Here is a 25,993-nt window from a genome sequence, read left to right on the forward strand (position 1 = left end):
AGAACAGCCACTGCTCACAGTCTATTGATTACACAAATCACATGTTGAGCCCTCTGTTAGCAACAGAAGGAAAAATAAAAACCACATGTTTTCGATTGCACAACATCAGATGGCTCACTGACATCAGTAAGCCTTCTTTCTCCAAGTGCTTTTATATACAAAAGGAAGATGTCCTTTAAAGATGAAGACAATGAGAGGAAGGTATGTCCTTAATGAGTTTGAAAATTGCCTCACAAGACCAGTCACTGATTTATTTGTTCTTAATTTAGTGATGGGTGGTTCTCCAGAGGAATTAAAGATTGTTTTAACAGACAACTGAAACCATCACAGCTTTTGGACTCTGTTTTTTCCTTCTATCTGTCCATTACCAGAACTGTCCATCTGACTCTGACTTATCCCGCTATTAGTATACTGTTACTATTTTACCAGTAGGCTATTTTAGCAGCAGACTGGCCCTATTTTACCTTTAAGTGAAAGAGCCAGCTTCCAGCACTGTTTCTTACACCTTCAACACAGCAATTTGTAAGGACACTGTTGGGTGATGGTTTGAAAAGGGCAGGAATAAAGACTACCCTGTTTTTCTGGATATGCCCTAAAGTCCCAGCTTCAAAAGCTGCTGGTTCAGGAGTGATAACATAATCCCTGTCCCCCAGGGAATCACAGCTGGGGTCACTGCGAGCACAGCTGCCAGCACAATCACTGGCAAACACAAGCCCCTGCTGATGGGACAGAATGATCAGATGGGAGCAGATGATCTAGAATCAGTGGGATTAAGGGGTTCATTCTCTTGGTTAGTTAACCCAGGGACACAGTTTCTCCATTCTCAACAGGGCTACTGAAAAGAACAATGGGGTTGCCTTGACCAATGTCATCCAGATGTGTTTCTTATAGAAACATAAAATCATTTAGGTTTGAAAAGACCCTTAATATCACGGAGTCCAACTGTAAACACCATGACTAAACTATGTCTCTAAGCACCACATCTACACATCTTTTTTGGCTGCTTTGTTTTTGTTTTACTTACAAGTCTTTTATTTGTGATCCATGATGCCATTTATTTTTAGTCTTATCTTCCATTTCAACTTCTCCCTGGGTACATTAGCTCAAATTCTTTCAGTTAAGTTAAAACACATGAGCCCAGGTGAGAGCTTTAATGGAAGTGCTGGCATGAGAAGTAATCAAATTATTTAGAGGTTTATTTTTCTTCCCATGGCTTTTCTCCACTGGTGCCAATGACACAATCTCTTTATTCTAAGCACTTCAGGTTGGCACCTTCAGGCACGGCTATTCAAGAGGTAATAAGATCCTCCTTTATGAATCATAATACACATGAGAAAAGAAAAAGGTAGCCATACTCTGTGAGATACCAATTACTGCTCTGAGAACAGCAGTAAGATTTTCAAATGAGATAACCATTGCTTCTCCCCACAGCTTTAATATATCCCAGAAGAAAAGACAGTTAAGGCTGAGAATACAGTGCCCTTTAAAACAGCATTAGCGTATTATATTTAACAAAAACAATAAAGCATTGTCAGACACAGGAATCCAGAAAATCCAGTTAAAGCCCCAGCATGGATAGTAAAGGAAGCAGTTGCAAAGGGTGGGGTTATCCAAGGGGCACTTGTTTCCTGAAGGTCCTCTGTATTCAGCTGAGAGTGACAAGTTTCACATAGGGTCAAATCAGAGAAAGTAAATGAGATCCTTGTTTTGGGTGATCCTGGGGAAGAGCTCATCTCTTTCCTGTAACTTGAAAAAATCTAAGAGACACTAATACCTCATTTGGTGAAGGGCTTTTTCAAATTCTTTGGAAAAGTCAAGTAAACAGTATCAACCAGGTTATCTTCATACACATACCCAACTACCCCTTCAGAGATCTCTGAGAGGTAGTGAAGGAATACATGGTGTTGACTCTTCCCCAGCAGACTGTAAATATATAAATCCCAATGCTTAAATTGCAGACTTCATAAAAATGATGCTGACAGGGGAAACAGAGCTAAACTGGACATAGGTTCCTAAGTGCTTAAGAAAAAAAATTCTACATTCAGTTAGACTGAACCATTGACTTAATCTGATTTCTTGTATGTCACTTTTTCCATGTCACTCGCCAATTTTTCTTTCTAAAAAATACAGTGCAATTTTATTCCATAAACTAGTCCTAAATCTTTTAAACTACGGCACAAATTCAGTTGTTCTATCCTTGTTTTCCACAGCAATAAATGTGTATCATTTTTTCTGTGTAGTATTTTGTTTCATTGTTTTTCACAGCCTAAGTATTTTGCCCCAAATGTCACAACAGTTTTGTTGCCTCATTTCAATAGTTTTGTTAGCAAAACAGTAAACATGTGAAAATGTTTTGTTTCTCATGACTTTTGTGTTAAGGGATGACATGTATACACATCATTTCCAAGCCAACCAGGGAAACTAAAGAAAGCATTAGGAATTTATTGCATAAACTGCGTGTTTAAAATGATATTTTACGACATCACATTCTCACCAGACTGTCTTGAAGTGCAAGAAACAGTAACCATTTTGTAGGCATCTTCTCTTAAATGATTTAATGACAGTTAAATGGGTTACTTGGCTTGTAAATTAGTTACAAAGCAGAAAATGCCTTAAAGAATTATAAATTGCCTTCAAAAGAAGGAAAAAACATGAACAAACTTCAGAGGAGAATAAAAAATTCTGCTTCTGTTGTACATGGCGAAAATTTTCTCAGTCCAAACAGTTTGAACTTGCTCATTCTACAAAAATTTATCTTCCCACTGTTAACACCAAGCCAACACTGCTGCAAAATTCATTTACCTGTCCTGTCACTTCAACCTGCAGCCTTCGTGGTACTTTTCTTCACTGTACCAAGGCATAAATGTAGAACAGCTCTTCACTTCAAGCAGTGACATTGCCTGTAACTATCTACAGTTCTGGAGCAAGCAGCATTACCCATTCTTCCAGTGCATGCCCACTGCAGGTATTTCAGCCTATTCAAAATGTCTTCTTGAAATGTCTTTGGCTACCTAAGGCTTGACGATCGTCAGCTGTCATTTGGGCTGTGACTTCTGGGGCTCTTGGTATTGTTTCACTATTCACATTTATTCTCATGGCCCTTTTCTCCCCATCTACCAGCTCCTTCTTAAATGCAGACTATATGGTCTGCAGGGTATAGACTACCTCCATGCCTTGTGTTGGTACACCACTCATCATGCACTCTTATGGACTTAAATGCTAATGCTATTAATTGCAACAGCATTTCTAACATCCAAACTATTTCTTAGAAATAGTCCTACCCTGTCAAGCCAAAGGCATGAAACCAAAAACACTAATAGAAAAGAAAGTCAATCAAGTCTTTGAAAAGCACTTGAGCCTGACTCATTTATTTTCCAAATACAACTAAATCTGTCTTTAAAAGCAAAGCCACTATACAGTTGGTCTATTTAGGAATACTATATGTGTTCAGAGTTTCTTCTTAATGTTCTCCCTACTCCTTGCTTCCCATTATCTAGACCTAACAATTCATGGTAAGATTTGGTAAAGCAAAACCAATCTGACAACAGTTTATTTTCAAGAACAAATCACCTAAATATAACCACTGATTGACTAAATTTTTCTAACGCATTATATTACCCTTATTTACATGTTTCTAGAATGGAATTATATTCCTCTTATACCTCCACATTTCTACGTATTTCCAAAACCACATTACCCACTTGTTATTTTAAGTATATTACATATCTATATTTCTATCCATCCTTTTTACAGACCTGGGATTTAAATCAGAGCTTTGGCAGGTAACTTAGCCCTGTTGCTTAGCAGCAGCTGAGACACATGTAAATGCAATAATGGAAATTCTTGCGGTTACAAAAGTGGAAAGACCTTGCTTGCTGAAAGCGGATGTTTATAGACCAGCTGGAAGCAGAGTAAGTGGCAATATTAGATTAGAAAAATTCTTTCCAAACAAAATACATTCTCAAATACAAAGCCAACCAGCCTGACACAACCCATACAATAAAGAGACTGAGGTCAAAAAAGCAAGAGTCAATATCTAATTACGATTGTTTTTATGTATTGATTACTCTAGCATTTATCCATCATATGATTACCAGTAAAACAGATCACACCCCATTTCATTTAATGGGTGAAATAATAGATTCATAAAAGCCAATTGCAAAACTTTTGCTGCCTTTATAGAACTGGTATTTCATATTATTTCAGTTTTTTCGTTAAAACTTATTTTCAAAAGCGTTGATCCAAGTGTCCATGAGAATCAACCTAAAGCCAAACTGCTTAGCACTCAATCTAAAAAAAAAAAAAAAAAAATACTTGTTTTAATCTGTATTTGACAGGTCCATATACTCACAGAAATGTGTGGATTACAGCAGTCCTAATTCTATGGTACCATCAGCAAGAATGGTCTTCAAACTGAAACAAATACACTTGCGAATTACCCCAGTCAATGATGAGCATTGTCCCTTTCTACAGGTGCTTAAGTATCTTCTGCTTTGCTGGTGTGTAGCGTGCAGGAGGGTTATGCCCATGCTCATCATTAGGCTTAAGGCTTAATACTTTGCACATGTAGGATGCAATACATCTTAGGCATAAATTGTCCAAATCTAAAAGCTGTGCAACTTGAGAATCCCTTTATGAAGAATGGAGAACATAATTTCCACAGCATCATTAATTAATTAATTAATTAATTTCTTCCAAAACCAAATGTTTAAGATCAGATTAATTCCTTTGAGAACTCTTCTTCAGTATGTTAGCTATTAAAGAAGCAAAAGCAGTTTTGTATAAGGCAAAGTGAAGGGAAATGTCTTTCTTTCCATTGACTCTAGTGCAGTCTAAATTACCAACTAGCCTTCAATTGGCAAAATTAATCCCAGCCCTTGCACCTCTGCTGAAGCTCAATGGCAGGGATAAGGGTGACTAAATAAGCAATAATCTAGTGGACAATGTCCTATATTTTGACTCACAGGTCTGAGTGCTATCCACAAAGGTGCTAATAATCTCCTGAAAATTAATTTAAGTCCATTACCACCTCTAACCCTGGCTGACTCCTACAGTCTGGAAAGCAGTTATTTTGATACATAGGCCTTGTTAGGGACTCCTTTGACTTAAAGATAATTAAAAATATCAATTTGTAGTCTGCAGTGCCTCATTCCCCGAGCTCTAACTATCTGTTGTTTATACATTGCAGATTTATGCATTGCACAAGGTTTTTTTCTTCACTGAACTCTGTAAAGCAGAAAGGAAGACATAAGAGATTTTCCTATTCTGAGTATTTGACAAAAGGTTTTATTTATTCCAACTGAACGCAATTGTTATTTTTTCTCCCTTCTAAATACAATGGTTTGTCAGCTTGTGTCACTCATTCTCTACTAATTTCCATCATCTGTGTCTCTGGCTCCCATGAGAACATTTCTATTCTGTTGCAAGGCCCAGAAATATACTAATCAACAAATATTTCTAGCCCAAATCCATTGTCACAGTGTCAGCATGTTCATGAGAAATACTGATGCAATTAAACACTGATTTGCCACTCCAACTACCAATATGACAGAGATAAAACACAGTTTAGCTTATATAGATTTTTTAAATTATCCCCTTTATGAACCTTGTGAAGGATAATCAGCTACACTGAAGAACCAAAACAAGAAAAATGCTTAATGCTTTTATGGTGTTTTGCATTTTACTGCTGTACAAACATTAACTAATTAAGTCTCACAATACCCAAGTGAGGAATGGAAGGAAGCATTATTATGGTTATATATTATAATTACACTGTCTCATTTAGAATTTCCTGGCTTGTGACTTTTAAAGTAATTATTATAATTATCACAAAACTAATAAAAAGTCAGAAAGAACCTTGCCCCCTCCCCCCCCCCAGTAAATGGGGGGGAAGCGAAGCGAAGCAAAGCAAAGCAAGGTAAGCTAAGCAAAGAAAGAGCTTACACAAGCCTAAAAGCGCACTTTTTCTTCATGCATTTCAGCTTGCATTTTCCCTCTGTCCACCTAAGTCCACAGGACTTGATCTTGCTTCCACCAAAGGAGATGAAAATATTCATAGAATCATAGAATCGTTAGGGTTGGAAAGGACCTTAAGATCATCTAGTTCCAACACCCCTGCTGTGGGCAGGGCCACCCTACACTAAATCATATCACCCAAGGCCTCATCCAACCTGGCCTTGAACACTGCTAGGGATGGAGCATTCACAACCTCCCTGGGCAACCTATTCCAGTGCCTCACCACCCTTCTTGAAAATGGGGGTTATATTTCCCTTTTCCCAGTCATCAGGAACTTCCCCTGACGTCCACGATTTCTCAAATATGATGGCCAGTGGCTTAGCAACTTCATTTGCCAGCTTCTTCAGGACTCGCGGATGGATCTCATCAGGACCCATGGACTTGTGCACATTCAGATTTTTAAGATGGTCTCGAACCAGTTCCTCTCCTACAGTAGGCCCAAGGTCTTCATTCTCACAGTCCCTGCATCTGCCTTCCAAGACTTGGGTGGTGCAGTCAGAGCCTTTGCCAGTGAAGACCAAGGCAAAGAAGTCATTCAGAACCTCAGCCTTCTCCAAATCCTGTGTAGCCAGTTCTCCTGAGTGCTTCCTGAGGGGGCCTACATTCTCCCTGTTCTGTTTTTTATTTGCTATGTACTTGTAAAATCCCTTCCTGTTATCTTTAATACCTCTAGCTAAGTTTAATTCTAACTGGGCCTTAGCTTTCCTAACCTGGTCCCTAGCTTCCCAGACAACATCCCTGTACTCTTCCCAGACCACCTGTCCTTGCTTCCACCTATTATAAGCCTCTTTTTTCAACTGAATTTTCCTCAGGAGCTCCTTATCCATCCAAGGAGGTCTCCTGGCCCTCCTGCTGCACTTCCTTCTGGTTGGGATGCAACACTCCTGAGCTTGCAGCAGGTGATCCTTGAATATCAACCAGCAGTCTTGGGCCCCTCTGCCCTCTAGGGCTGTATCCCATGGAACCTTCCTAAGCAGGTTCCTGAAGAGGCCAAAGTCTGCTCTTTTGAAGTCCAGGGCAGTGAGCTTGCTGCACGCTCTTCTCACTGTCCTGAGGATCTCAAATTCAACCATCTCCTGATCGCTGCACCCAAGGCTGCCCTGGAGCGTCACATTTCCAATGAGCCCTTCCCTGTTGGTGAGCACGAGGTCAAGCATGGCACCTCTCCTTGTCAGCTCCTCTATTACTTGCAGAAGGAAGTAGTGATTCTACACAATCAAGGAACCTCCTGGATTGCTTGCGCCAGGCCGTACCGTCCTTCCTACATAATGTCAAAATATTGCTAAAGACCACAGTGGATTCTTGATTTTAAGAACAATTAAAAAAGGAGTGTGTGAAGAGAAATTTCCTCTTTGATTTCTGCTATCTGCTCAGAAAAAAATTAAGATTCTGGTATAAAACATCCTTATAGATTCCAAGCAGCGCTATGAAGTCTCTGTAAGATCTTGTAAAATTGTTTTTCTTTCAAATACCTCTCACCAGTGTCTGGGTTCCTCTTCCCAATTCTAGCCTTCTAACAGCTCACTGGCACCTTTCAGATGCACGTAGATTGGTTCCTTCAAAGAACAGTTTCTGCCATCTCTCTCAAACAACTATCTTGTAACAATGACTTGCCCATTTGAACTGGAGATGCCTTTACTCTTACTTCAGTAATAATATAGTTCCATATGTTTCTCCTATAATAATGACATTTTCAAGGTCTATGGGGACAAAATCCACTTTATTTAATACACAAAGTGTATTTAATACACAACATTTGAACTTTCAACTGACTCCATCGTAATAGCCAGTCACTGCAATTTTTTAGGATTTAACTACTGCTGGATCAGCATTTGGGAGAAGATTCCTTAGAAGGTCATAATCAACTGAATAAGTTGGAAAAAGACCTTGGGTAGTTTCTTTTAGCTGGAAGCATAGCAGTTGTGATAATGTCTTTCAGTGTCTTTTTTAATTATGTAGTATAGACCTAACAGTACTAATGTATGTACAGAGAATCCAGCAGAAGAAAGTAGTAGTCTAATGAACCCAAAATACACACAATACTATTTTGCTGAATGCTACTGGAAAAACGAGGAAAGTAGAAAGATCTGATACTATCTAGCAGGTCAGGCCAAGACTGATAGAAAATTAATGTTCATAATTTACAAATCAGGAACCAACCAGTGTTTTGGGCTGCTACCTAGTACCTACATACCCCAACCATTGCTGGACATGTGTTTAACCCAGGACAACATGGAGCTCAGTTCATTTCCCTATCCATCAAATGCTATCAACAGTGGTTTTCCATAATATAGCTCCTTTCTGTGCAGTAAATTGTCAATAATCACTGTGCTAGTTGTAGATAGTATTTCAACTGTACTTGTCTCATGACACTAGGAAGACCATCTGGCTAAATAGATGTGGTAATCTGGTTTGTTTGGCCAATGAACTGAAAAACTCCACAATGGTTTGAATGGTCCCTCCCCAGCATCCCTATAGGCCCCCTTCAGATACTGGCAGGCTGCTATGAGGTCTCCACACAGCCTTCTCTTCTCCAGGCTGAACAGCCCCAACTTTCTAAGTAGGCTTTAATACTTCAAAAGTGCATTTTCAGTCCATCATGGATTATAGTAAAGAACTATTCTCACTTTGGCCAAACTCTTACCCTCCACTATGATGTTTCCACTTCAATATGCATGTGACTTGTGCACTGTTACCACTCTCTTTTGTAATATGGTAAATGATCTACAAAGGAACTAGGGATTGCTTTTCTTGAAAATACATTCCCCCCCCCCGCTGTTCTTTTGGCTCCCAGACATCTTGTCTGCATAGTAACATGACTTCATTTGTCCCTTGACCCAGCTACTACACCAATGTGCTGCAATAAAACCTGGGAGAGACTTCAGCCAGCAAGCTACATGAACTGACTCACACCACACATATACAGGACTTCCAAGGAATTTTTGTACTGTTTCAGGCTTTTAATCTACATAAAAAGGAAGGAGAAAAGGTTCTTGCCCACTGTGGCACTTCACAGTAACATGGGCCATCCCACAGAAATCAGTGGTCCTCCCAGGACTGCATATTTGCTTTCATAGCAAGAAGAATATTTCTATGAATCTGGAAACTTAAATATAGCCCATAGTGTTCTGGCAACATGTAAAATGCATGTGCATGAGCCCAGAATAGATCAGAGCAAAGAAAATGATTGAGATGAACAATCACATGGAAATAAAGAACATTGGGTACATGTATAGAAAATAGAAACAAATAACTGAAAACTGCCTGAAGGCAAGTACTATTGGTGATAATGCAGGGATAATGTTTTCGTAGGGATTAACTGTTCAGGAGCACTTTTCCCATGTGTAAAGCACAACATGCTTTTTATTCAGATAGGTTGATTTGGCAGCCTCTGTATTGCTAGCAAAAACTATTTATTGCACCTGTGCAAGAAAAGTTCTACCCTTGGATAATCAGAATGCAGTTCTTTTATCTCTGACAACTGCCTGCTGGATAGAGCTCAAGAGCTAATTTCCCACTGGTAGCCCACTTCTATAGGGTGCCTATTGGAAGTTTGTGTGTCAAATGAAGCATTTTCAAAAGTCTTTAATAAATTTGACTACATGTCAATGTAAATTATATACTGAATGTGTTAAATTCAGCCTTTGGAAATGGATTTGATTTCTTTGGGAAAATGTCATTATTCCTACTGAGAGGTAACAAAGAGGCACACCTCATCAAAAGAAACTGCTGAATACCAGCATTTACCTTTTGTTAGCATTACTTTATTTTTTTATTAGGTTTTATTGCACTGAAACTGCTGGTAATTTTCTGTATGATCAACTTAATTTCCTGAGAGTGAAAACAGGGTTTCCTTACATGTTGCTTTAGAGGATGTGCCCTTTTTTATGATTTTTCATGCTTCAAAGATACCCCAGGGTAGTAGATACAGGAAGAAGAAACTGTCATTATTCCACCTGCCCTTGGCTGTACATTACAACAAACCCAGAATTTATGTCTCTGTGAAAATAACATCAGGTCCACTAAACACCACTTTCCTGCTATAGAGAAACACTCCAGGGGAAAAGAAGCTTAAAAATAAATGAGCAGATAGAGCAATACACCATAGAGGCTAATTTGTGGCACAGATTTCACAATTCTAACACAAGGCCACTAATTTGTTGGGCTTCCCTTGTCATATACCACATTTAACTGTTGCAACAACTAATTGATAGATAAGTAATTGCTTCTTCAAACCAAGATTCATTTAGGACCTTTAAATGTAATTATTACCATTATAAATTTCCATTTTCAGAATCCTATATTGTAGATCAGTATTTTTTCCAGCTTTTTAAGAACCACTAAATACTGTAACTCAGAAAATGTACCTTTCTCAGGCCAAGTGTTATCTGAACTATTACGTTTTTAAACAAACAAATGCTATGTATTGACATGATAGTCTAAAAGGTCAAATACTAGAAACTGTAACTTCCTAAATAACAAGTGGAGTGTTAAGGCATACCTTGTTCTACACAAATGAACAACAGAAGAGATAAGATGAAAATTATGTGTGCAGTACCACTACTGTGAAGCTGATGCTGAGCAGTACCCTCCTGTGGCTTTAGACATACATGAAGTGGTATGACTGTATTCCTCCAAGAAAACTTTAGGATTTGGTGACCACTAAGCAACTGTGAACAGACTGGTGTATCACCACATAAGTGACTTGTCCTAATTAAGAAACCAGGAGAAGTTTAATATGTGTATACAATGTTTGTACCAAGTTTACCAACCCATGTGTAACATAAGACTCAATGTGCTGAAGATGCTTTGTACTGAAATGTAGAAATAGGACCCTGAGGAAAGGAGTCTTACTCCTGAATTAAGCTAGAAGTGTTCATGAGGTGCAGGGGAAGGCATCCGACCTGCCAAATTGCCAATAGCATCTGTGAGAGGGAAAGTGGGACACAGAGATTTAGTGGGGGGAATAACTGCATTCTTTCCTGCTGGGGCTAAGGCATGTTTGTGTGGATAGGGAGACTCTGAAGGGAACTCGAGGACATCTGCATTTCACTGGGACCACATCCAAACAGCATCACTTCCAGCTACCCATGTTTAGCAGCTGGCTCAAATGCAGTTGGCTGGAGTTTATTCTGGGGAAAACAGATCCATGCTAGGAGGCAGGACATCTCCTGAAGTCATCTGCTGGCTTTACCTGTGGTGTCCTGGGATGCTTTCACAGCACAATTTCTTGTTTAAACAACTGGTCTATTCTTAGACAACACCATCATTTCAGTTACATGGTTTAATTACATAATTATCTGCATTGACATGCATTATAAAATTAGGTGCTGCAATTGCTGCATTAATAAACACCAACACAATTAAAAGTGTTTCCAGTACCAAAAAAGTATTTAGAAGAGGGACACAGATCTAGTCAACATGGACACAAGAAACAGTGGTAGATGAAGCCTGTGAACATCACAGCAAATTCAAAGACTGCTCCTTTTAATCAGTTCTGTATTTTGTTTCGGCACTAACAGGAATGACATAGCCGAAACTCATCTATCTTGGGTTAGGGCTTTAACTTTTTAAGGCAATCTCGTTGCCTGATCTGTTGGGCAAGGAGGATCAAATTAGTGAGTATCTATCAAAGAAAGCTGTGAAGAGTCATGAGTATCTACACAGGTGTGTGATTTCCTAGTAAGGGCTGACAGCAATTTTAGAGCATATCTTCTCAAGTGAAAGGGGACACAGGCATCTAGAAATAACTTGGCAATTGAATATACTTCTGTTGAAAGCTGCTAACAAGGTCCATATAAAAACTTACTTCAATTAATGAACGAAGAATTTTTAATTATTTTTAATAGCTTTGTTAACATGGAAATAATCCTCAATTAACTTTGATAAGCACTTCAAGGTGAACTGTAGTGCTGATTTACACTTCTGCTTACACTGCTGATTCTCTGGACTACAGGGAGATTTTATTTAAAGCTGCATTTTATTTAAAGCTGCATGTTCAGTTCCATGCAACCAGACAGACAAACTTCACAACTTCTTATACAGGTAGATTTCACACTAATCTCTTCTGAGAATGTTTTGTGTGTAATTCAGCAAAATGGCAAAACCTCCTCCAGTCAGTCTGAATCTCCTTGTGTTGATTACTTTCTCTTCTAAACCATATGTTTTTTCTCATTTTTTGTTTGTGACTGAATATAAAATTAAGATAACTAGCTGACTGTCATGCCAACTAGCAGTAAGTCATCTCAATTCAGCAATCAATTGGTTTGTTGGTGCAAACAGTCTATTCCTATGAGCCTTAATTAAACATGAAAATATGGAAATTTACTCTCATTGAAGAAAAAGAAAGTTATATCCCAAGGTACTGGAAACATTCAGACTACGATTAGTAGAAACCTGACTAGAATCTTAACTAATGACTACATGATAATAAAAACTGCATTTAACTTGGCAACAAAATGAGCTCCGAAATGTCTCTCTATACCACAGAACCCTGAAAACCACCTGACGTTTCATTACCTGCATAGCTATAACTATGCCTGACACTAGCAATAGCAATTTGCCATCTCAAAGTACCACAAGTAGATGGGGCAGACTGAGATGCAGCGCACGGCTGTAAGAGCCACAGTCCAGATTAATCAGACCCCTTTAATTTTTGGAGTATTCATACCCAGCTACAGTGACTCACAGCTGTCCATCTGGGAAGATCTAGAAGTACGTATCAGGTAATTTAATTTTCTGAAGGACAGATGAGTTCCCTGGAAGAAGAGGGGGAGAGGCAACGCTGAAGCATGACGTCAGAGACATCACATCAGGGTGAAGTGACTTGTTTCAAAGCACCAAGTTCCCATCCACACTTTATGAAACAAGAATGCTGTTTTCAGACGTGGGTACAAGTGAGATATTGGAAGCAGACTTTGATACTAGAGGAAAACACTTAATGTTTTAAAACAAAATACTTTAAAATAGCACTACAAGTGCTGGAACGAAGTGCCCTGGTTTCAAAGGTTCCTTCAGGAGCTGTGTAATACCAAACAGCTTTTTTATTTTAAACAAACAGAAATGTTTATAGTTCAAGAAATGTGACAAACTGAAGTCCCTGAAAGACTTTATTTGACTTTGTCTCAAGTTAACAAAAACACATGCTTACTTTAAGGATGATGCATTTTTCCAAATCAAAGTTACTGAAGACCTAAAATACAGGTTTCCACTAAGACACAGTCACAGTTTAACTATAGAGTGCAGACAGATCACAGTGTAGATCTAGAGTAGCCATTTGATTAAAGTCTGGACAAAAGTGACATTCTATAGTGTGTACGTGTGACCTTAGGAAGTCATTCCCAAGCCATTCTGTAGGAAAAAAAACCCTCTCACTCGAAGTAAAATGAGGGTCATTTATGTTTTGACCTATGAAAGAATTTCAGCCCTGACCCTGCCAAAAACATCAAGCAAGTGGTTTAACCTTTTTGTATCTCAACTGTCTATACGTAATACAGAAACTATATGCTCCATTCATGGCTATTTTATTTATACTGCAAGGGAAGGGAATATCTTTGAAAAAAGTACAGTCGGTATCATCACTCCTTCACTCCACTGTACATCCTCAATGATTTTCACTGGCTTTGAGAACACTTTTTTTTTTGTGATGGGAAATAAAGCACTGAGGTGGTGTGAAGGGAACCGGGAAATATGAAGTTTCAGGAGAAAAACAGCCCAAACCACTTTTTAAGACAGGTTGGGTAAAGGGTGTGAACCACCAATCAGTTTTGACAACTGCTCTGAGGACTAAATTGGTAAAATAAGCATTGTTACAGCAAATATTAGACCTGAAAACTGTAACAGCCGTGGGACTTGGGTTAACAATGGCTCTCTTCCTCCTGCATTACCCTTCAGAGAAATCATAAATGTATTAGTGAATCCAGTGTTTTGCTACAGAAATAATTACAACGTCCCTCGAGCTTGGAAGGTTGGACTGAATGAGCCCCAGTTGTCCCTTCCAATCTCAGCCATTCTCTGATTTTGTGATCCCAAATTCATTGTTTTGCTTTCTCCAAGGAATCCAACACAGAGCAAAGCTGAGCTGTAAATGAACAAGATCTATAAAATACATAACAGGTTTTGGAACTGGTAAGTATCCTTCAAAATAAAAGATGAAGTAAAAGTAATTTGCACATTATTGTTGGAAAATTTACACAGCCCAGATTCTTTGATCAGGCTATGTTGGAAAGTAGGGCAGGCATGTAGATGGTGAGATTTTTGAGCATTCCAGGCTGGATCATCTTGCCCTGGCTGCACATACTCTCTTCAATGGTTTGGACTTGATGTTAGAATGCCTCCAGGAACCACATATAACCACAGAACTACAGAACTACTCAATACTTAATAATAATTAGAGGTTTGGACTAAACCTTCACATCCCCACGCATCTGCTGATCTTGTAAGCTGTGGTGATGCCTTTGAATAGTCGGTCTGCTTTCTGGATTCATGTGACCATCATTCCTGCCTCTCACAGAGAGGGTGTCAGCATATGTTACCGAATTGTTCAAGCATCAGGAAGATTTATCCCCCTAGCCTGGACACTCCACAAGCTGCTATTCGTAGCAATTAAGATTTAGCTATTTAGATTTAATCTCTTAGAATTGCCTGACCTCCTCATTCTCTAGATTTAGTCTCCAGAGATCGTCTGGAGGATATGGGCCATTATGTGCTCTGCAACAGAAGCAAACAAAAATATATTTTAGCCTTTAAAATTAGCCACTAGCCATAATGCTGCAAAAACAAAAGGACTTGTCCTTCTTTGCCTCTGATACTGTTTTTTTTTACTAACTTCTCACCGCTCATCCAATACAGACTTAGGTTTTGAGGAACTGCTGCCTTTAAATGACAGCTAGCTATGTGTATGTTCTTTACACGTGATGAGAGAAGCTCTTCAGACTCTCGATCCAGCTGGTAGGACTGGACATTAACAGAGTTTGCACCAGACTTCACAGGATTAAGGTCACATGATGATAAACAATTTCAAGAGCCCAGTACAGTCCTAAGTGCTTAAATAAGGATCAGGAATAAAACTCTCATTAGCTTCAGTGAGATTATGATTTCAATTTAACTGACTCCATTTTACCTTGTTAAAGGCTCTTAGTATGCAGTGTTGCGATTTACAACCAGAGTTTTCAGAACAGTTTGATACCCACCATGCTGGTCCCCTAAAAAGCAGGTTTAATTTTACTGTGTAGCTTAAATGAAAATCCATGTTTATTTACTGAATTTTATTTTTCAGTATGGTTGCTGATCTGTTTGCTAAAAGGTTTTTAAAGATGTTCCTTAAAATGATATTAAGTCCAGCCATTATTTTTTCCACTAACAGCACAAAGACAGAAATGCAGTAGAAGAGCATGTTGCCAGTATCCTCCCCTTCCTCAGATTATTCAAAATCAGTTTCAAAGTTAACAGTGCCTTACGGGTTTTTTGATTTTGAATTTATATTTAAGAAACATTCTGACCCTTTGTTTTAAAATTCATCCAGCACAATCTAGCATCTGTTTGAAACATATAATAAGCCTCTTATGTGGTTTTCTAGTAGACCTGCATTTTGGCACAGCACCTGCCTATTCAAGTTTATGAGAAGGAGGAATAATGGCAAAAGCAGTTTTTCATGGAAAATATCCAGACAACAAGATGAAGCCTTTTTTTTTTTCTTTTTTTAACCAAGTCCTGCATTAAAAGCAATTGCAATCTTTTTTGTTTTTAAAGTTATCAGAACCCAATTTTAATACAGCTTTGGAACACTAAATATCCTGAAAAGCACTCCCTTGTGATAATGATGGACCGCAAATACATTTGCTTTTCAGCATACTGCCTTTTGGATTCTACTGCATTAATTTTCCTTTAACTTTCACTGCACTTCTGGTGAAAGGTTTTTTTATTCCTTAGGAGCATTTGTTGCTAATGATTTTACTGTAATTGTCTCAAATGTGTAGATTTGCAATAAGTGCTTAAGGAATACATTAAGAATGTCTGTCTCATAGATAGTTCTACAAACTCCCCCAAAAGCAGAACTTCCACTGTGCCAATAATGTTACTGTTAGGTTTTTCTAGCCTCTATCTGCCTATCTACATGTGTGGTGCTTCTTGTAGAGCAACCCTGTAATGTCCCTGGATCAGAGCTATTTGTCGCTTTACTTTTTTTTTTGTCTGATTGTCTCCAACCTAACTATAATAGTTCCATTATTCTGAATCAGTCTTAAAAATTCAGTAACATAGCAGCACTATTGACCTGTTTAAGGATTTTTAGAGGCATGTTTATAAATAGATGTATATGATGTTTTCTGTGCTGTTCTCAAATTTAGGTGGTGCATCCAACAAACATACTGTCATGTTGTCCAGAAAGACGGCTAGCACCCCAGATGTCATCTTCTGGAAGGCATCAACAGCATGGGCTAAAATCACTGTATGAGCAGATATGTCAATATTTCGGATAATCTGCATGATTTCAAAACATGCTGTAGCACTTTAGCAATACAGGATTGGTATAACTATTAACTGCTATAACATTCCTAAAAAGTGCTCCTATTATAGGGAGAACTTCAGTGGCCAAACCACACTCATAAAACCAGCACAGCTCTTCCAGTTCATAGAAATGATCCCAGGAAAATCAGTTTCTGCCAGTGCAACTGCATCTATATTAGACACATCTGTAAACACAGCTGTGCTGTTCTGGAATCCCAGTTCTTCACAGCCACTGAAAGCCTGAAATCCAGTTCTAACCTAACATTTTGAGGAGCTTTGTGCCATCTTTAGAAAAATGCTAGTCTGCCTTGAAAATCTGGATAGAGAAAAAGAGGCTGCAAATATACACACTTAAATTTCAATGGATTTTTGAGATTCTTTTGTTCTATGCATATTAAATGAAAGACTAAAAATCAATTCCCTTCAAGGCAGGAAATGTGAGATAAAAGCCAAAAATATGACAAACCATTTAATTGTAATTCATCAAATAGCGTTATTACTTTTTTCATTTAAGCGTTATATATAAAATACCAAAACATACCTAAATAATAGATGTGCAATAAATTCACAAAGTCAATGACTTTATTTAATTCTAGCATTACATCTTGATCACTCCTAACCCTACCCTTCCAGTTAAAGGACCACTGGTGCTTGTTTTTGTCATTAATCCAGAGGATATGCTTTTCATGTTCAGTGACCCAGTTCCAAGAAGTATCACAATATAGAAGTCTATTTTTCCCTTAATAAACATGCATAATTCCTGTGAATATTAGCATTGATTATACACACTTACACACTCTAGGGCATATTCATCCAAATTCAGTGAACTGAAAAGACCTGAAGGAAAATGTATCTGGCCCTCTAGACTGCAAGAAACCCTAAAGAATGATAGGAACAGTCCAAAATGCTTTATTGGCATATTTTATTTTAATGACACTTCTGAATATTAACTCCTTCAGCTCTCTGCCCGCAATATGAATGATGTTATATGTAAGCTAAAAGAATTATGGGCTTTTTAGGATAGAAATATGGAAAATGAAGACAGCAAGCAAGGATTAAGCTTAATGGTTACGATATTCTCTTTGAAGACGGAAACTGTAGGTTCCAGCCTGTCCAATGATATTTCCTAAAGAAAAAGAGGTGAATTGGGATATTGCCAGCAGCCCAGGTGGGCATCTCTCATCACAGGTAGAGCAATGAGAGGGTGAGCAGTGCAGACTCAGACTCCTTACAAGGACATAATAATGGATTCAGAGTTTTCTACAGCTTGATGAGTATTTAAACCACTGTAGTAAAGGTAATGCACAAACATTGTCTTTGTTACTTAAGAGAGAAAGTAAAAGGACTTGAGTGACTTGGGCTTGCTTTGACTTCTAATGCCCTAGATAGTTCTCTGCAGGAGAGATTTGGAAGATACAACTCCCAGTATGAAAATACATGTGTATATACCCTGGAGAAATGTAGAACTTAATATAAATTCTTGTCCCAAGCATCACCTGATGGGTTTGCATTGGCACACTTGTTTACAATATGCTGGCTGGAGTTCCAGCTTCCCCAGAATGGTATCCACAAATTTCTCCCCCTCCCATACTCTGTGCAGACTGTTGAGACAGCTAACTCAGTGTTTCAGCATTTAGGTCTCATTTTGGCTCTGGGTTGACAGTACATAAACAATTCTTCAATAAACTGTTTCAAAAACTGCTGAATCATTCACCTCATTCAGCACCATGGAGGGAAACATGAGCACTAACAGCTTGCCACAGATTCCGGATCCCAAGAACTGATTGCAGACAATGCTAAATATGAAGCAGTATAACATATATTCCTGCCTATTGGCTGCTTATTTAAAAGAGGTGTTCTTGGCTAAATGTTTTTATAGACACTTGCAGTAAAGGTGCTGCAAATAATTATTCTGTAGAGCCCAATTGTGTAACTGCTATTATTTTAAGCGCTGAATGATTTGAATAATGGAAATTTCAATAGCAAAGGCTTCCAAGCCAAGCTAGAGTGATTTCCCCTTCAGTCAATACAGCTTTCATCTACGTCAGTAAACAGCACAGTACAACTGATGCAAATACATGGAGTGGAAGAGTTAGTGTTGAGGACTTGACATCCATATCATACGTTGTGGGTGTTTTACTTCAGACTAACTCCAGCTTATTAGCTGACATTAAATACAGTGATACATTAGGTGCAAATTTAATAAAAAAAAAGGCAGTTTCTGTGCCCTAAGATTGTGCACCCCACTCTGTAATTACAACGGAGGAGAAGTGGAGTTAACCAGGAAATTCGCCTCACAACACTGCTCCTGATATAATCTAAAAATGTTTTTTTCTCTTTAAGCCGAAGATGTTTTCTACTGTGCGTGAGTAAAAGAGCTTTCTTTGCATCTTAGTTAGATGACCAACACCCTTTTATGAATACACATGAAAGTGCACTACACAAATATCATGAACAAAGAAACAATGTCATCTTAATAAATCTGAATTGAAGGTAAGTCCTATATTTGTTTTCCAAATATCCTGATTTATGGAAATCTTCAATAAAACCCAATTTAGACCAACAGATAAATGTCATCCCTCCCAACTCTAAGTTCACATAGAGGAATGACTAATCAATACATGCTTCATATATTTTCCTACTGAATATGCATTAAAGGAATTGAAATGCTGTAAAAGTAATCGTAATGACTGGGGTCTCCTGCTGGTGGCTCCTCCTTGAAAGATCAGATTTCTCATGTGGGGTTTTCTCTGCAGCCTGAAGCCAAGGCAGGCAGAACGTCCTCATTGGAGAAGTCACCACCACAGCCAGCTCTCAGGTTATCAGCTCCTCAAAGAGCCTAGGGCCATAATTTCACAAGCATTTCTATGACAGAATAAGAAGTAAAGCTTTGGATTTACTACAGCTAATTGTATTTGTCCTCTGCAAAATTAGTATTTTGCTCTGCATATAAACATTATACACAGAATGACAATAAACTGGACTAAATATATGACAGTACCATTACAGAGTAAGCCTCAAAACCCGTAACTACCAAAGCAAGGGAGACAATCTTATTTGATGTGCATATCTAAAAATGTGTGAGGCCATAAAACTAAAACCTAGATATTGCAGATTAGTAACACTACAGCGCTGTCTCCAAATTTCAAGATCAAAATACTGCTGTGCTCTTCAGAGTATTTTTTGCATTACCATTTCTGCAAACAGGATATTGAATTTACACTCTGCTATTTCTTTATGAGGAAAGTGTCTTGTGAAATACCTGGGAATACTTCAAACACCCCTTTGAAGGGAGAAAGTCCTAACATTTTCAAGCTATAAGAAGATGCGTTTCCCACAGCACACAAAATCATTAAAAAAATAATAAAATAGTTTACTATGATGTGCCAAAAAGAATATAATGATTTCTAAGTTAAACACTTGATCTATCTCATTAGGAATCCGTATTTTGTGAAGAGCATTTACTTTCCACAGAAACATATATAAGAAATTATTAGATGTCTGATCTTGCTGGATGTGCACTGTTTGAAACAGAAGCTATACGTTGTCGGTCAATAACAAACACTACCTTCAGGCACTGGAAATTCTTTCATCTGAAAATAACACTCATTACAAAGTCAGCCATTTCTTAAAAAAAGAATCATGAGGCAATATCTTGAGCCATAAACATTAAGACAGAAGCTTATTTATGTAAGCTGGAGTCAGCAGATTTTGTTAGACCATTCAATAGAAGGAAAAAGGGGGTAGGTAATAATTTGCAGAAGGATCTGGTTCAAGGCTGAAGAAATTTAGGAAAGGACTGCAGCATGCATTTAAGGGAAAAGACAGTCCCATCTGTCTGCAGAAATTGTCAGTGGGCTTAATATTAACTGCTGCATTTGAAAGGCTTTTTAATTTTTATTCAGCCTCACACTGTATTTATGAACCGTTTTGATCCTGATGTTCATCACTGCCATCCAATATTTTAACTAATTAAAAGTACTTTGAAGTCTCTGACCTTTAGGCAGGCACTCGATTCTGAATTAAAATATAATCATCTTTGTAACATGAATACACTCCTTATACTATCCCCATGCTCTTCTTGTTAGAGAATAAATACATAATAAATGTAAGGAAAAGACTACAATGAACTTGATAAAATAACAAAAAATAAGAAGAAAATAGACTGAGAAGCCTGGTTTTCCTTTCCTATATAGCAAAGACAAAGAGACAGCAGGGAAAAAATAAAAGCAATACTTAGGATTTACAGAAAGAAATCCTTTCTGCAGAGTGCATAATGCATCTGCAGGACATACTGTCATGGAATTTCAACACTTTTTCTGAAACCAAAAGGGCAGCTTTTCATATGAGTAGGTAAAGCAATCACAGGCTTATATTCCAGCAGTATCACACAGGTACGGTGCTGTTTATTGAACAGGATCATCTTTAAAGGTGAAAGAAGGCCATAAACTACAGAATGTAGAGAATATGTTTCTTGTGTGTAAATCACAGCTTCTCTAAACTTTTGGTTCTGACCACTGGAGCTACATGAATTGCTGGTGTGATGAGCACTTTCTGTTTATCTCCTGGTCTTCACCATTGCTTCTTCTAGCAAAGGTACTCTTTAGTCCAAGTGACTAGCAGCTCTTGACCACATTACTTAGCAACCTTCTACAGCCAAATAATAGGAACTTAATAAACAACTTACTTTTACGTAGAGCTGTTGAAACTCCTCAAGGTTCAGTCTACCACTTGGACAGTCCTTTAGAAATCCTTTGTACCACTGTTTTAGCTCATGTTCATTGAACTCCGTGCTCTTCACCAGATCTTCCATCACCTCAGGGGCCAGCTTGCTATTCTGTTTCCCCATTCTGCCTTAAGAAGAAAAAAAATAATACGGTTAGCCAAATTGCTGTGTACATTTTAAACTGGAATTAGTGACAAAGCTTGAACTCATCACTTGTTTCATACTCACTGCTGCTTTTAGTCAAGCACAACTTGACAATTCAATAGTGAACAGGAACCTAAGCTATGCTTGAATATGAGAGGCTAAAAACAATGTAAAAGATAACATTCTTCTTTCCCTTAGAAGTTTTAAGGCCTAGACAGACTGCTCATTTGCCTTCAAATTACGTAATTTCTAGCTTTTCTTCACCCTAAGGCTGAAAAAGAGTATTTAACTTTTTATTTGAATTTAGCAATTTTTTTTCACAGATTTAGGCACGTCCACGATTTTCTATTATACTTTGTCTTGCAAATCTCTTCTGATACGACATCTATGTTAGCAGCTATTTCTCACAAGTAGGCGGCCATGGAAAGACAGGCTTCTAATGTCAGCACCAGGTGTTCCACTGGGAGGAAGGAAAGTGAGAGGCCACACACTTGGTCTCAAAAAATGGTTAAACCGAACTGGAAAATAAATGTAATTCTTATACGTATGCACATACATATGTATATATGCAGACATGTACATGTATGTGTGTATGTCAATGTATGTGTATGTATATATTTACTGCACAATGATACACAATAAATGGTTTATATTTAAACACTGTTAACTCTGAAGATATCCACATTTGTTATTTACATTTTGCATACACACTTATAAATATTAAACATAAACCACAAAGAAATACAAAATAAGCATGTGCATATAGATACGTAATTTCAGTACTGTTCACGTTGGCCCTTTGAGATATTTCCAGGTCCTCTGACATTTGACCAAGTATGTCCTTTGAGAGGATTTCTGAGAAATCATTTTCTTTAACTTTTTCTACTTTACTACAGTTTGTTTCACGACAGGAGATGTCTTTCAGTTGTTTTTTAATCAGATGACAGACAGTACTTAACTTGTCCTGTACAGAACTGCAAAATGATAATTTCTTTCCTAAGCCTAGCTTAGCATTTCCATTTTTATCTCCAGTATAGCATGTCTCTAATGACAGCACCACACTGAATGCACTGATTTTTAGTCCATATCACCACCCATTTCTGACACTAATTTACCGCTTTTGTCACATTCCCCTATTTTGAAGGGGAAGCTTTTTTCTCAAAAGGACATACTTTGCTCTGTTCCAACAAATCAATGTATTTATACAATTTCCTTATTTTTTCCTTTGCACTTGAGCAAGTGCAAAGTTAAACATTCTTTCTGGTCCATGCGTGGCCAACACATCCTCTGATGCCATACCACCAGCAGCATCATATTTCCTCCTGAAACACGTCATGGTTCCCCCTCTCTTTTGGCTATGGTCCTCCCCAGTCTGTCCTCACCTCCTCCCACACCCCCCAGCCCACCAAGACAACCAGGGCTGGCAGCAAACCTCTTTGCCAAGACAGCACACAACTTGGCCACACAAACAGTCCCGACACCCAGAAGGAAGATGTCTTTCGTCAAAGCATTCACTGGTACAAATCTGGGAGATTTGAACATTGGAAAGTACAAAATACCACAAACCATCAGGCTAGGAACTCCAGCCAGATATGTGTCCATGCCTTCGGGACACTGCTGTTAGACAAGTGCAATGTGCTGTGCACAGATGTAACTGGAAGTGGGAGTGAGCCGCCATTACCTGGGGTGCCTCCAGCAAGCAGATCTTCCTTCACCAGGCTCTGCACATTCTCCTTGTACCAATGCTGCAGAATGCCACAAGTGCTCTATTGCTCAAGGCCCTGTATCTTCTCTGAACCCACTGCAAGCACTCACTGAGCTGCAAATTAATGGCAACACACTACTTGCTCTGAACTTACTTTGAAGCTTTGCCAAGCTCCCATCCATGTTTTGGTAAACAGTACAAATATGGGGGAGTCTAACCTTTCAGGTAATTTCCATGGCCTAATTGTAAACATAGATGTCCAGAAATTAGCCATTTTAAATAAATGCTGGGTTTGCAATTTATATTATTTAGAACAATTGCCCCAGCTTTATCCTTGGAATCCCCACTTCTCACGTATGGCGCTGGCCTAATTTGGCATAGTCTGTATTTAAATTTCATGGAGACTAAAGTATACTTAGTTATTTCTTTAGCTCTAACTCAGATGGCTTTTTAAGTAAATAGACTATTTCAATAGACTATTTTATTTGTTCTGATCTTTAAGGGGTCTGTTTATTTCCCCTTTTTTCTTTTTTCTACTTTAAACTGTTACCTTTTGCAGTCATCAGATGCTTTACTTAGGACCCAGAGGATCCTTAAAGATTCTCATCAATTATAGTAACTACCTTAGGTAGATTCATAAGGCATCTTCTGGCTGTCTTACTTTAGCCAAGTGTGCTTTTACTTGACTTTTTTCACCTGGATTCTTATCCCCATTAATATCTAATTCAACAACACTTGCACATGAAAAGAAGCATCTTCAACAGGCAAAAAATCCAGTTGTTTTGACTGACAAATTTTCTGTAATAGCAACATTTTCCTGTATTTATCATGTCAGCTTTACAGCCCTTGGACTTGACACTACACAGACGTGGAAGTAGAAGGAACCTACAATCTCAGCACCACCCTCCAAAGGTACCTATGCTGTTTTCAGTAGTGTTGACACAAAACATCATAGAAAACGGAGTGAGTCTGCACAAATGCAAGAATACATGAATAAAGAACTGGATAAACATATCCACGCATAACCTTTATTATCAGATCTGGAGAAACAAGACACCAATTTTCTGCCTCTGTGATACAGGTCTACTTTTGGTCAGCTGCTTGTTCTGCCATGGGCTGTCCAATAAATCACAAACAGCTTCCAGCCAGCCCTGATGTACCTCACCATATAATAGCCTCCAGCAAATGAAAACCGCAGTTTACATCTTGATAAAGCACTTTCAAAAACTAATTTTTTTTCCACAGAACCAAACCAATATTTGAGGAAGGCATAATTTGGGACTGCTGGATTCCGTACTCTTACTCGCTGCTGCAGCACAGCACGGTGCATAATCTGTCAGGATCTGTTTGAGACAAGGGACTGAACAAACTGACCAAGCTGGTCACAATGCCTTCCTGTAATTAGAGGCACTCATTCTTTCGTCTCGCTTTAAAGTTCTTTTCTCATGGAACTGAATTACAATCTGCAAGAAAGCTCAAGAGTGTCATATAATTATCAAATATAAACTCACACTTCTGGCATTGGGAAATCTGTCTTATTTGGGAATAAAAACTCAAATACATAGATTATCTAGTTAATCATATTCTAACATCTTCTAGAGTTTCACTGAATTGCTTATTATTATTGAAAAAGTACAATCACCCATTAGCAATAAGTATGCCACTGCCAACACATCTAATTTTCTAAAATTAAAAATATTTTTAATTAACTTATAATCATGGTTTCCCAAACATGTTTTTTCCTTGTGAAAAATCTATGAATAAGCATTAGGAAAAGACAGGAGAGAACAGCTGCACAATCACTAAGTTTTCAAGAGGTCAGTCATTTCTTTGTTTAATAAATGTTATTCTTTTAAACTATAAATTTTCTTCCAACTTCCATTTTTCCTAACATACAATGTGACAATCCAAGCACTGTTACTCATCTGTTTTCTGGTTGACAAAAATCATGAAAGGGAACACACCCCACCAAATAGCAGCATACTTTGATTCCAAACCATCATGGGGAAGAGATCTATGATAAACAAGGAGCCATAGTACATGGGTTGCACTTGGCACCAGTAAAGGTGTCAAGTCTGTTCCAAATGAGCATACTCTGGCAGAAGAATGCTTATTAATACTAGAAAGGGGAACAAAATCCAAATTAGAGATTAAGAAAACCACTAAAACTCTATTGATGTGCCACAAGTAGCAACAGCAATGAAGGTTTAGTTTTAAAACACATTCTTTTGGCTGAAATGCTGCAAAGGGGCTGTCAGCTACCCAAAGAAAGAAGCTTTTCAGAAATGCTCAGTACAGTAGTACTTCAATACTTCATTAACACTTTAACTGCTGCTTTTACACACTCATAGGAAGGTCAGATTTAAAAGATGGAGTTTTATTAAACAACCGACCCCCAACCTGCAGGAGTCCAGGCTGTGCCAGCAGCAGGCAGGGACGATATGAGGCCATATTTGCTTGCTCTTTGCCCCTCTGGGCCTCAGGAGGTCCATGAACAGCCCACCTGGGAAGCAGGAAAGGGCTTCAGCAGCTACTGAAAGTCACTCAAAATGACTGAGCAGCATGGCTAAGCAAACTGTTTTTATATGATTTACTGGGGACTTTGAAGGTAATGGGCATTCTGTCACATGCAGAAGACAGTTCCTCCAGTTTTAAGACCATACAAAGTTTTAAAGCCAGTTTTCCCTGTTTGATACCCCTCCTGCAATGCCATCATGTGTCCCACACGTGGTGTTTCAAAAGCTCTTCACTCTCCACACAATCTTCATCCAAACTTCCTGGCCAATGTGAAGGTTTTTTCCTGCAATATTTGAAAGCAATTCCTGCACAGAATTATTAGGTCTGCCTCTCCCACTTGGCTTGCCAGTACTAAACTGGCAGTGTGAGTACAGTTTTAC

General features: G+C 38.3%; 1 protein-coding gene across 1 annotated transcript in view; it reads right to left on the bottom strand.

Moving 5' to 3' along the window:
- VSNL1 (visinin like 1) overlaps positions 1–25,993 on the bottom strand; it is an 86,557-nt gene that overhangs the window by 24,593 nt on the left and 35,971 nt on the right. Inside the window, 1 exon segment of the mRNA XM_057431780.1 lies at positions 21,209–21,375. Coding sequence (XP_057287763.1) covers positions 21,209–21,375 — 167 coding nt within the window.

The sequence above is a fragment of the Pezoporus wallicus genome, unplaced genomic scaffold (assembly GCF_028554395.1).
Source record: "Pezoporus wallicus isolate ANWC-B61680 ecotype Strahan unplaced genomic scaffold, APGP_CSIRO_Pwel_v1 contig_161, whole genome shotgun sequence".
Lineage (NCBI taxonomy): Eukaryota > Metazoa > Chordata > Aves > Psittaciformes > Psittacidae > Pezoporus > Pezoporus wallicus.